This window comes from Dama dama, chromosome 12 (genome assembly GCF_033118175.1).
Source record: "Dama dama isolate Ldn47 chromosome 12, ASM3311817v1, whole genome shotgun sequence".
Classification (NCBI taxonomy): Eukaryota; Metazoa; Chordata; class Mammalia; order Artiodactyla; family Cervidae; genus Dama; species Dama dama.
In genome coordinates this window covers 75,364,414-75,377,298 of record NC_083692.1, presented here as the reverse complement: position 1 = coordinate 75,377,298, position 12,885 = coordinate 75,364,414, and the positions used below count along the sequence as shown (strand labels likewise).

Here is a 12,885-nt window from a genome sequence, read left to right as displayed (position 1 = left end):
AGTGTCTTCTCCTCTTCATTGCCGGGACTAATCCAGGGGCTGTTGAGTCTTAGTTCTGGCCTGGGGCTGTTCCAATCCAGAGTGTCTTTAGTAGCTCTCCCCAGCTGTTCTGTCCTGGGGACAATCTGATCCTGCCTCACTCGGGACATTTGATCTAAGCCTTCCATACCCTGTCTACTCCACCTCAAGTCCTTTAGGTTGCTCTGTTGAAACCTGAACTGCATCCTTTCAAAGGGGATTTGGGGCTACTTGGGATAAGGAGGTGGGGCTGGCAAGTGGAGCTGCCACCACCCTGTGAGAACTAGTACAGGAGGGGACTCTCCTATCCTGTCACTCCAGAGACATAGCTCCAGGCATGGAAATGTCTACAAGGAAGTTGAGATTTCTAGTATTACAACACTGATGCTGTTAGAACTTTTGACTATGCCTTTTTCCTGATATAAATTATAGAAGAGGGACTGAGAATTTTAAGATGAAGAAAGTTGCTCTAGTTCTGAAACAGCAAGGCCTAGGGGAAAACAGAAACGAACCACATATACTGAAGGCTCCTGCCTGGACATGTAGAGATGGAGATGGAAGATTGAGGCCTGAGGGGAACCGACTCTTGAGGCAAACGTGTATGAGGTTAACTCTGAGGAAGCTGAGAAAGTTGAAAGGGAAGAAGGCAGAAAAAAACAGAAGCCAAGCAGCTGTTGACTCCCCTGTTCAGGTGGCCTGGGTAACAACCCTGAGACCTGTTGAGCCAGTTCTCAGGAAGCTGGGGGTGACTTTCCCCATCCCCCCTCCTCCCATTATCTGGTGGAAGCAGCAGGATTCTTCCAGGACAGGATGAGCTAGAGACTTGTGGGGGGACCACTGAAAATCTGAGGATTCTCATTATAGGATAGGCCATGACAACAGACCTCTATACCTTTTAAGAAATCGCAAGATTCATTTCCATTCTTTGAAAACTTTTATTATTAAACCTTCAAGTGAACCCAGGTATATAGGGGTACTGTTGCTGAAACTCGTCTCTGTTCATCAGAGTGAACAGAAACATAAAGAAAGAATTTGAGGTGAAGTATAAAAGAGTAGTTGTTTTATTGTGCCAGGTAAAGGAGGCCACTGCAGGTCAATGTCCTATAGACTGTGCCCTCCCTAGAGAGAGAACAGCAAGGGGTCTTATAGTTTGAGGGTGGAAACCAGGACCACAGATAAGGATCAGGGTAGATCAAGCTTGCATTCTTCACTTCCGGAAATTTTCAAAATTGTCAAAGTTGGTTAGGTGCTCCTGGGACTGATTCTGGTGGTCCTTGAGATGATCACACCATGCATGACCTTCTTTCTGGAATGAATGATGCTCACAAGGGAAGGGAGTGTCAGGTAGTGTTTTCTTGGAGAAGTAAACACCAGGTGCACCATACAATTCTAGCTAGAAGGCAATCATCTGAGAAGTGCAATTAAGAAAGAAAAGCAGCTGCGAGAGGATGGCCGAGTGAGTTCGAAGAATAAGGCTGTCTATGATGGAGGATATTTGAACTAGCTTCTTTGCCGTTAACAGTACTAGCACTCCCATCCTGGACCAGGTAGCTTCCACCTCGGCCGTCGTCAAGAGAGAAGAAAACACTTGTCACACATCTGTGTCAACTCTCAGGGGCATCTTGAGCAGGGGATGGAGGAAGTTCCGATGGTGTGATCACAGGTAAAAGATCTCCCCAGGAACTGACCCGGGCACAGCGATACAAATCCCTACAGAAAAGAGAGGGTCAGTGTGGGCTGCAGACTCTTGCTACCTCCCACTAATTCTGGCCATACCCGCACACCTGCCATGTCTGCGGGCTGTGATCACGGCGTGCTGCATCTGTCCATCTGGACAGCACAGGCGACAGTGCACATGGCGGGGCCGTCTGAGAACAGGCTGAGTGATGCGGGGCCAGCGCGTGGCCGCCTCTGGAGATCCTCGGGCAAGGATTACCAAGGAGAACTTTTCTTCCTTCGGCTTCTTGTTCTAAGACAAGGATACAGAGATGGCTTGCGGGAAAAGATGAGGAAAAAAATTTTCTTCAAACCTCATTCCTGTGACTCTTCACATATTCTATAAGTCATATACATTCAGACCCTAAAATCTCCAAGCATTCTCTGAAATTCCCAAATCCTCCTGTCTCTGAATCTCTTTCACTGTGCTTTCCCAGGCTATTTTCTCCCCACCACAGTATTCCCAGAGTACATACCCAGCTGAAGGGGATGGGATGGTAGGCCTGGGAAAAGCTACAGGCCAGGGGCTTAGAGGCTGTCAACTGGGGACACGGAAGTTCATGGGGACACTGTGAAGACAAAGATGAGGTAAGACAAAAGAACCGCATATCGTAAAACCCAGAAACTACGAGTAAGAGAGCCAAGAAGGGCCAGGGCTAAGGGAGCACAGAGTAGATGAAGGGCAGGCCCGCGGAATCACTGAGGAGGAGGCTGGACAGGGACTCAAGAGTGGCTGGTGGCTAGCCCTCTTTTCCTGGCCAGCCCCGAGTTCAGATCTTTGCTTGCCGGGAAAGGCAGAAGTAATACTCACTGGGGCAAAGACAAAACCAGGTCGAGGGTCCAAAGGTGACTTTTCTTTTCCCTGAAAGCAAAGGAAATAAAAAAAAATTTAGGCTGGGCAGAGGGGTCTGTTTTAACTCAATCTCTGCACTCAATAAATTGAGGACTCCTCTAACATTCAATTCTGGTAATTATTAACAATGTTCTTTGAATTAAGCTGGCTGTTTCTCTAATACTCCAAACAAAGAACTTTCTCTCTGCAGCAGGAGAAAGGCAGAAACCTGGCACATAGTATGGTGCTCTCCCTTGTCAGTAACCTTCAGTCTCAAAAAAAATTCCATCTCAAGACAATGAAAGTTGCAATTATACACTGGTTCATATGGTCCTAAACTGGTTCTTAGCTCAGAAGTGCCTTAGATCAGGGGCTGGCAAAAAAAAAAAAATTTTAAAGTCCAGAGACTAGACAAAATTTGTTTCCTACTGCTATCTGTATGGTGAAATAGCCACAGACACATGGTTATAGATGCACAAATAAGCACGGCTCATATTAAAACAGGTGGCAGGCTGGATCTGATCCACAGGCTGGAGTTTGCCAACTACTACCCTATATCATAACGACTTCATGTGCCTACTATCTTCAGAGTCATCCTTATTGCTATATGCCAGTCCCTTCAGTTTTCAGGGGAGTGCCAAGAACTGGTGAGAATAAGCGGGGAAAGGAGGGTAAGGTGAAAGAAGGCGAAAGAACCTTACATTAAGGACCAGGTCCCTGGCGTCCATGAGAAGGGAGTGCCCAGCTTTTGTTCCATTCTCTACCAATACCTGATTACAAAAGGGGCAAGTAAGAAGCCTTGAATTACATGAAAACATAAATGTCAGTAGCTCCGTAAGAGCATTCCCAAATAGAGTAGGGATTTTAAATGAAATGGGTATTACATATATGATGCAGATGGAGACCTGAAAAGAGGGACAAAGGGATCTATGTAGGTGGAAAATGGTTAAAAATGAAGACAAGCTCCAATGGGGATAAGGAAAGGCATGGAACAAACCCGTGAAACCGCTTAAAAACTTTAGGGGAAAGGGGCTTCCACTTACCAGAAAACGACTTGTCTTGCGCCACAAGGTTTGGACCACATCAGTGCGGTCGGCCTTGCTGGGCAGTTCACTGAGGGAAAAGGCTGCGACCACCACATCGAATTGTACCTGGTGCACAAGACAAGGAAAATGACCAACCTGACATCTCCCTCTTTCAAAGAGTACAACAAAGGTCTATCCCACTAAATTTCTTCTGCTTTCTTTTACTTTCTAACATTCAATGCTAGGTTGTAAAGCCAGGGCCACAGTTTTCCATCTGCATACTCCACATCTGGCATACTTTAAACACTGCCACTTGCCTTGGGTGATACAGGTAGAAACTGTCTGAAAAAGACACCTGGAACACAAGGTATCCCAGATCCTGAACCACCTGTGGAGGAAAGTAGAGATGTGGCAACTATGAGTGTAGGTATAAACTGAAGGGACAAAACGCTAGCTGAGGGTGAGATGCAACAGAGTAGACAACTATTAAAAAAAAGGGGAGGGGGAATATTGGGTCATTTGTCCTGTTCTTCTTCCCTACCCATCCACAGTCCAACAAAGGCCTCCAGCATCTTCAACAGGGTCACTGCATCAGACTCATCTTTAACTTTCAGGCCTCGCCTCTATCCCCCAATAAAAGACCCTTTCTGGTACTCCTTTGATTTGTAAATGCCTTCAACTTTGGAAAAGCCCTTCCTTACATTTTGTCCTCACCTTTCAGTAGCTTTTCTGCCAATTCCAACATGGCAGCTGAGCTGTCCACACACATATACTCACGTAGGCTCTGGCCCCAAGTACTATGAGCAGCCCTAAAGTCGCAAAAAATAAATCATCAGTTCTCATGACAAAGTTATTCCTACAAAAGACCCCTCTGCCCCTAACCTAACCTTGGGGAAACAGAGTGCTATGTTAAAATAGTTGGAAAAACGAGCAATCTTATTTTCTTGTTTCATCTACAACTCTTAAGAAGACTCAAAAACTACTTGAAGACACACAAAATAATCTTGATGATACATAAATCCCTGTCCGAGATCAAATTCCTTTCCTTTTTTTATCCTTCTAAACATGGGTTTTTTCACTTGACATATTCTTTAAGTTCTGATCCTAATTTATGTAACTTCTCATGCCTTGTCTAATCTGAGGGAAGAAACACATCAGTTCCCAATTTTCCTCTTCTTCCTTTGGTTCTCCAGTCTTTTGATATTGACATGGTATAAGCTAGCTCTAGCTCTCTAGAGTTAGAACTGACAGAGACAGAGAAAGATACTCACCAGGTGACAGAGCCAGTACCCGAGCCAAAGTCCATCAGGGTGTGTGGCTGGAACTCTGGAAGTCGAGCTTGGATCTGAAGAAATATTCAATACCCCACAGTGGGGAAGACAGACACTTATTTAGGGTCTTGATAAACATGAATTAGGGGACTGCAACAGAGGAAATGAGACATGAATGTCTTTTAAGAATCAATATAAATGCCTTACATTTAAGGCAATGGAAATGCTTACATGTAAGCTCTTAAAACAGTGATTCTAAACCTTTTTTGGGTCAAAAATTCCTTTCAGAGGATAAAGAGAACCTCTTGAAAAAACTGCACATGTAATGTCCCAAGAATCTTGCCCCAGAAGATTACTTTATGAAAAAGGGAATTGATAGTAAAAAAGTTTCTGGTTGGAAGTTGAGGGAATTTCACCTCATGGAAAGCTCTGGAGACTGCTGCAAAGCCACCATCCAGTCTTGCTGCCATATACACCCGGCTCAGCCCCTCATTGTAGCTGCCAGAAAAAGCAGACATACCACTGGGAATTAACCTCTATCCTGCAGTTACCCTCCAGACTTTTAGGAAATGAAACCTTTGTAAAGGGCTCTTCCAGCTCAATCCTTTCACTGCTCAACACAGACAAGTCTTAGGAAGGCTTACAAACCAGACTGCTTTTTCAAACACTACATGGTGTAATTGTACTTCCCCAACTCTCCTTCTCAAAAGGCAAACTTTGCCTTCTTCTGCAGCCCTTCTCGTCTCCCTTACCTCAGTTTTTGCCAATGATAGGTAGTTCTGCGCAAGGCACGCAGGACTTCTTCTTGATGTTTCTCCGTCTGACATGAGTCTGCGGTGAGAACAAGGACTGGAAGTAAGGACCTAGGAAGAACAGGGCTCAGATACAATATCTGAATTTACTGCCTGCCATTCCCCACCAATTGCCACATGGAAAATGCTTAAGAGAGAAGCCAAACTAGAGAAAAATTTCAGGTAAGAATAATAATGACCACCACCACCACCATAGAATATCAAATAATATACTGCCTCTAACAGCAGTTCATTCAATTCAACCAACTCTGTCTCACAGGTTTTGTTCTATATTAAAGCCAAGTGTAATAAAAAGTTAAAGGACAGGATAAAGACAGTACTTTGTAGATTTCTTCACTTCCCCCAAATTTAATAATGTGATGTCTCCAAAGTTCCTATAGGAAGGAAAGGGGCTTGAAAAACTTGTCTTATAATTGTGTTCAGTTCAGTACTATTTTACCTACGGAGTGCCTACTACAAACCAGGTACTACAAGAAGTTCAGGGAATACAAGATAAACAAAAGGCAGGCCTCTTAATAGCAAGGAACTCACAATCATGAAAATAACTTGACAAACTAATTCTCCTTTCCCTGTAGTACTGGAGAGAGACTTTATTTTACCTGAACAAAAACTTAGACGGTCTTAATTCAGTGAACTTGGGGAAAAAAACAAAGATCTAAATTTCAACAGGAGACTGAAGCACTCAGTGACCTTTACTAAAGCCCTGAGAGCAATCTCTGAAATTACTTATCGTCTTTTAGAAAGGCAACATTATGAATAACTGCTCTGGTCAGAACATCAAATAAGAAATTGCAGTATCTATTTAAGAGGCTGCAGAATTATTACTTGCTCTTCATTTCCCTCTGCTCTTTCTATTTGGCTTACTCTTTATTTTTAAGACCTACCTGCGTTTTCCAGGATTTTTTTCTCTAGAAGAACTGCCCGTCTTTGTAGCTCCTCTGGCTCTACAGGTAAATGCCGGCTCCAGAGATAATTGGTTAGTACTTGCACCTGCTTCTCCATATTGGGCATCGCGCCCTCTACGGACCAAAGATACAAAGAGGAATCACTTGTACGTAGGGCCCAATCTTCGCTTCTGGAGCTTCCATTTCCCACCTTTACTCACCAAGTAGCAGTAACTGCGCGGCGTCAGCCAATGCTTGCGGCAGCCGCACGCATGACAGCTGCAGGATGCCAGGGTGCCGGCGATGGGGCCTCTTCCCCAGGAAATCGGACTTGTTATCCACGTGGGATACGCCGGGCACGAGGGCAGCAAGCGCCTGCAGAAAAAGAAAAGCTAATGGGGGGCACAGGGGATGGCCGCGGGCACTGGCTAACGGAGGAACTGCCGAAAGCGCACCTCCTCGGAGAGGAGCTGTTCTTGAGATCCACAGCCTCTTTTGAAAGCGGGGAAAATAGGTACTCACTCGGAACTGGGGAGCTATTCCAAAGCTGCGGCGCCATCTGCCTATTGTCAGCAAATACCGCGACCCTCTTGCGGTCGCCATGGCGCCAGCGGTGAACCGGAACCGGAAACTTAGGTGCAGTGTCTGTCACTCTCACTAGAGGCGGCGAACATCCTCCGCGAAAATCGGCGCCGGGCAGAAACAGCCAAAGCGGAGAACGAGTGCTTGCTAGTAGCCAATAAACAATCGATCTGTAAATCGCCTTGAAGACCGTTTGTGCGCCACAATTCCGGCGTAGCCAGCCGGAAGCTAGGTGACTTCCACGCTGCGTTGTGATTTGTCTCCGCCTCCAGAAATCGGAGGGGCGGGGTTAGGTAGTTATGGGCTGGCCCTATGCTGGGTTCCCTAGAAACGCGTCACAGGACGGCAAAGAATTTTTGTTTGTATTAACTACCAGTGTTCTTTGTTTTACCTTCTGGAGAACACTGAAGTCTTGGAGTTTTTACCTCCTGTGTGAAATGGAGAGACTGCAGTAATGGGAAGATGAACAAGGAAAGCCAGATTTAGGGACCAAATTGATGGAATAATAGATAATAGATTTAATGTTTCTTGTTAGTTTCTCTTAATATTAAACCAGTACTTTTAAACCAGGTAACTAGCTACCATAAGAACATTATGTGACAGGGAGTGTGACAAGCGCTGTTGTATGATACTACCCTATTTAGTCCCCATAATTCTAAAGGATAGATTATTTAAACCCCATTTTGCACCCAAGGAAAGTGAAAGTTGAGGTGGCTAAATATTAGGCTTGAGATTCAAGAGCTTGTTAGGTGAGAGTAAGTTCTAAACCTTGGCAATCTAAGTCTGATCTTCACCTTTAAACATATGCTCTACTGGTAGTATTGGTACTTAGAATGCAAGTTAGCAAGTGCCAATTTGTCAAGTGCCAATGACAAATTGGTACTTGCCATCTTGGGGCTTCCCTGGTAGCTCAGTTGGTAAAGAATCTTCCTGTGGTACAGGAGACCTGGGTTCAATTCCTGGGTTGGGAAGATACCCTGGAGAAGGAAATGGCAACCCACTCCAGTATTCTTGCCTGGAGAATCCCATGGACAGAGAAGCCTGGCAGGCTACTGTCCATGGGGTCGCAAGAGTCGGACACGACTTAGCGACTAAACCACCACCACCATCTACATCTATAAGGATTAAATCATGACCTATTGTAGCTGCTGACCTGAAAGGATTTCAGAGTGGAGATCAGGAATGAGACACTCTGTGCTCTGGGAAAAACTGGCAGAAAAGTCCTTAATATATTTTCAGGAGATGATTTTTATGAGCTCAATTTTTGCATCTTCTCGTATCTAGAAAAGCAACATCTTTCATGGTGATGCCTGCTCCTCATAACTAGCAGTAACCTTCACATGACTAGCAGCAACCGTCTGCAAAAATTTGTGCTTGATTGCGTGTATTCCCCCTCCTTCACCAAAATCACACATATACGGATCTTGCCCCGTGCCTCTTCAGAACAGTTTCTCAGAGCTATCTGAAATGCTGGTTCCTGGCCTCTAAGTTCTCATTTTGCCCCCAAATAGAAGTTAATTCACAACTCATCACAACTCATCAGTCTGCAATGCAGGTCTGACCTCTGTGAAAGCGGGAGGTAAAGAAAACAGGTTGGATAGGCACAGTTCTAAAAAGGTTCAGCCAGGCTAATGGAGAGTCTTTGAGCTCAAGGTGGCTATCAGAGAAGTTGTGCTTCCTGAGAAATAGGCCTGACTTAGTATCAGAGCTACACTCAGTCATTGTCTGAGAGCAGCCCATAAGAAGCGTAGCAGATTCACAGGCTGGCAGTTGGGGTCATCAGTTAATTATGATTGCCACAGCAGGAGATCTGAGTAGTGCATTTTCACACTTGCCCTAGAACCACACAGATCTACTTCGACAGATAGGTTCAAGAGACGGTTCCTTCAAGCTTTGTATGGGACTCCGTTTTTGAGGAGAAATTTAGAAGAAGGAGGGGGAAAATACAGTCATTGTTACTGCAGTTGATTTCAGGGCTGCAACTGGCAGCTATCCTCTCCTTCCTTTACATTCATTCTCATTCCCCCCTTACCCTCAGCTGTCATAGTGGCTTGTCTGGTATTAGGACCCAAACCCTCTATCCTGAATGGTCCAAACCCTTGATAGTCATATCTTTCTCCAGCTGACATTGTAGTACATATACACTCACAGTTACATGGGAATGCTGGGAAGCACCCAAGTAGATCACTTGGGTTCTACATGAATTCTTCTCTGCTCTCATTGTGTAAAAGAGAGTTCTACCTCTTCCTTCTAATTAGTGTTACTTAGCTTTGACAGTACGGTAACTCCTCATCTTCTGCTCCCTAGACCTAAGAAATCCAAAGTGTCTTGGCAGCAGCTGTAGATTGTAGTTCAGTGAGACCCTTGATATATCCCTTGACAAGAGTGCATCCTCTTCGGGGACCTGAACCTTTGACTTGACAGAACCCAGCGTTAGAGAGATGAAAGCATGAAATTTCCATGGGTCAAAAAGAGTGATGGTAAGGGAAACCATTCCTTCTTCTACTCCTTGGTTATCAGACGTATGTAATCATCTTATTGGGGTATCATTTAGAGTTTTCTGATTCAATAAGTACACTGCATCCTGAAGGATGGTACCCTATCTTTTCAGAATGTTCCCTCCAAGCTGTTGTTTCAGCTGTGCCCTTAGAAAGCCAGCCTGTAGCTTTCCCCTCTCCTCCCCTCCCTTCCTCTTTCCTTCCCTTCCTTTTCCTTTCCTTCCCTTGTCAGCAGAGTCGGATACAACTTAGCCACTAAGCAATAACAAATACTGATGCTGAGCAGGGCCCTATGGAACTCCTGGGTAGAAAGCCTTTCTGTGTCCCCCATTTCTTTGATTATAGGAAATAGCCTTCATTCAGCCTCCATGAACTTCCCTGAGTTCCAATGGCCAGATTCAGCAGTTACTAATTAGGGAAGGGAGAAGACGCAAGACAAGGGAGAAATAGTCAAGAGAAACAGTAGTGCAGCCTTGGGACAGGGTCCTGGTTCCCCATCAGAGGATGCACACAATAATTTCTTTGAATTGTTTTGCAGATACTGAAACCCTCTCCCTGGGGAATAGGGAGACGTTTATAGTTAACTATCAACAATGGTATGTTGCCCAGATAAGAAGCAGGTAGACCTCAGACCAGTTTAAACTGGAAGGCTGATGCTGTTGACTCATCCTTACCTTACTACCAACCCATTAGAAGAATGCAAACCTGTCACTGCTTTGATCCTTATCACCTACTTGACTGTAAGTCTTCTCCCTATTCCCCAGGGAGGAGGGCACAGTTCTTGAGGTTCTAACCTACTGTGTTCCCTCTTTGCCTGGCAAGGAAATAAAGCCACTCTATCTTTTTTCTGTATAACTCTATCTCTGTATTTCTGTTTGACATCCGTGCATGGAGAGCCAAGATTTTGGCATCAATACCAATTAATGCCTCGCATTAGTCCTTTGCTTTCCTTTAGAAGTAAGTGATATTGTTGAAATAACTTTGAAAGAAATTAGGGGAGTTCTTATGAACTATGATTAAAAATAGTATGTAGTAGTTTAGCTACTTCTCCTTGGTTATAACCCTCTATATCTTTGATTTTACTTATCAAGCCAGTAGAGCCACCTGGTGATGACTGCACTAACTTTTCATCTTATGATGTATGACTTCTGTTTTCCCCAGATTTGATAAATAATTTATCCTCACACAATTCTCTGAAGCAGGCCACATAGGAGGTCTCAAGCCATAGTCTTGATGCCAAAGGCAGTGTCATTCTTCCTCTTGCACTCTCCCTGGTTATGATGGTAATGAAAGTGGGAGCTCACTGCGATATTTAATTGCCTCAATAGAAGGATTTTCTTTTCTTAGTTAAAATATGCCCCCACTGAATTAGTTTGAGAAATATCCAAGATGTGTGGGTAAACTGAGTGAAACCCTGTGGGGCTCCTAGGCCTGGAGGCATTTTCTGTCTCCCGTTTCTTGTAGGCAAGATTCCAGCCCCATGTCTTCCTTGAGTTCCAAATAGCAGATTCAAACAATTGCTAACCAGAGGAGAAGCAGTCAAGAAACCCCCTGAAGCCATGTTAACAGGACCAGAGATGCTGGTCTCAAGATTAGGAGACTGACCATTTGAGACAAGATTAAAGGAGTGCAGGCTCTTGTAGTTCAGTCGCCGAGTTGTGTCCGTCTCTGCGAAACCATGGGCTGCAGTGCTCCAGGCTTCCCTGTCCTTCCCCGTCCTTCCCCATCTCCCAGAGCTTGCTCAAACTCATGTCCATTGAGTCAGTGATGCCATTCAGCCCCCAAATCTCATACTCTGTTGCCCCTTTCTCCTCCTGCCTTCTATCTTTCACAGCATCAGGATCTTTGCCAATGAGTTGGCTCTTTGCATCACGTGGCTACAGTATTGAGCTTCAGCTTCAGCATCGGTCCTTCCGGTAAATATTCAGGGTTGATTTCCTTTAGGATTTACTGGTTTGATCTTCTTGCTGTCCAAGGAACTCTCAAGAGTCTTCTCCAGCACCACAGTTTGAAAGCATAAATTCTTCGGCACTCAGCCTTCTTTTTGGTCCAACTCTCACATTTGTACATGATTCCTGGAAAAACCATAGCTTTGACTAGGGGAAGCACACTGACTGAAACCACCCATCCTGGCCAGGCACTGCAATAACCATTTGCATGAGTTATTTTCTGACAGGAGGTCCTGGTAAGGAACACGGAATGAATAAGCCACCACTAACCGGAAGAGTTTGGGAAAGGTCAAAAGGAGATGCCACGTGTCAGATCACCTCCCAGAATCCTTCTGGCTGGCATCCATCTTGGTTGAGCAATGCGTGTGTGCCACCACGAAGGACTCTGAGACATATGATTGGTCAAAGACAACCCAGAAACTAATCCCATTACCATAAAATCCAAAACTTTGAGCCATGTAGCAGAGCAGTTCTCCTGGGTTCCCTCACGCTACTGCTCTCCACCTGGGCACCCCTTCCTAATAAAATCTCTTGCTTTGTCAGCACATGTGTCTCTTCAGACAATTCATTTCTGAGTGTTAGACAAGAGCCAACTCTTGGACCCTGGAGGGGTCCCCCTTTCTGCAACATGTGAACCTTTGTTGGCAAAGTGATGTCTCTGCTTCTTAATATACTGTTTAGGTTTGTCATAGCTTTCCTTCCAAGGAGCAAGTGTCTTTTAATTTCATAGCTGCAGTCACCATCCACAGTGATTTTGGAGCCCAGGAAATTAAAATCTGTCACTGTTGCCACTTTTCCCCCTTCTATTTGCCATGAAGTGGTGGGCCCAGATGCCATGATCTTAGTTTTTTGAATGTTGAGTTTTAAGCCAGCTTTTTCACTCTCCTCTTTCACCCTCATCAAGAGACTGTTTAGTTCCTCTTCACTTTCTGCCCTTATATTGGTATCATCTGCATATCTGAGATTGCTGATATTTCTCCTGGACAATCTTGATTCCAGCTTGTGCTTCAGGGAATTCCCTGGTGGTCCAGTGGTTAGGACTCTGTTCTCTCACTGCTGAGGGCCCAGGTTTGATCCCTGGTTGGGGAACTAAGTTCCCACAAGCACAGCAAAAAATAGAAAACCCAGCTTGTGCTTCATCCAGACCAGCATTTTGCATGATGTACTCTGCATATAAGTTAAATTATCAGGGTGACAATATAAAGTCTTGACATACTCCTTTCCCAATTTTGAACCAGGCCCGGCACACGATCTAATCTTGTCAGGGACCCCAGCCTTGAACCATTGCTATAAAACTT

At 44.8% G+C, this 12,885-nt stretch overlaps 1 protein-coding gene and 1 non-coding gene across 2 annotated transcripts; one reads left to right on the top strand and one right to left on the bottom strand.

Moving 5' to 3' along the window:
* Positions 1–939: 939 nt before the first annotated feature.
* Positions 940–7,400, bottom strand: METTL17 (methyltransferase like 17). Its single transcript, XM_061157685.1, has 14 exons — positions 7,081–7,400; positions 6,780–6,933; positions 6,559–6,693; positions 5,615–5,693; positions 5,279–5,360; positions 4,863–4,936; positions 4,306–4,400; positions 3,909–3,979; positions 3,610–3,717; positions 3,268–3,336; positions 2,546–2,596; positions 2,211–2,303; positions 1,803–1,987; positions 940–1,728 (listed from the first exon to the last, which is right to left on the bottom strand). Exons 1-14 carry the CDS (start codon positions 7,159–7,161, stop codon positions 1,623–1,625), a joined length of 1,383 nt encoding a protein of 460 aa, XP_061013668.1. The 5' UTR covers positions 7,162–7,400; the 3' UTR covers positions 940–1,622.
* A 5,203-nt stretch (positions 7,401–12,603) lies between these two features.
* Positions 12,604–12,676, top strand: TRNAE-CUC (transfer RNA glutamic acid (anticodon CUC)). The gene has a single exon. It is a non-coding gene; the product is annotated as a tRNA-Glu (tRNA).
* Positions 12,677–12,885: the final 209 nt, after the last annotated feature.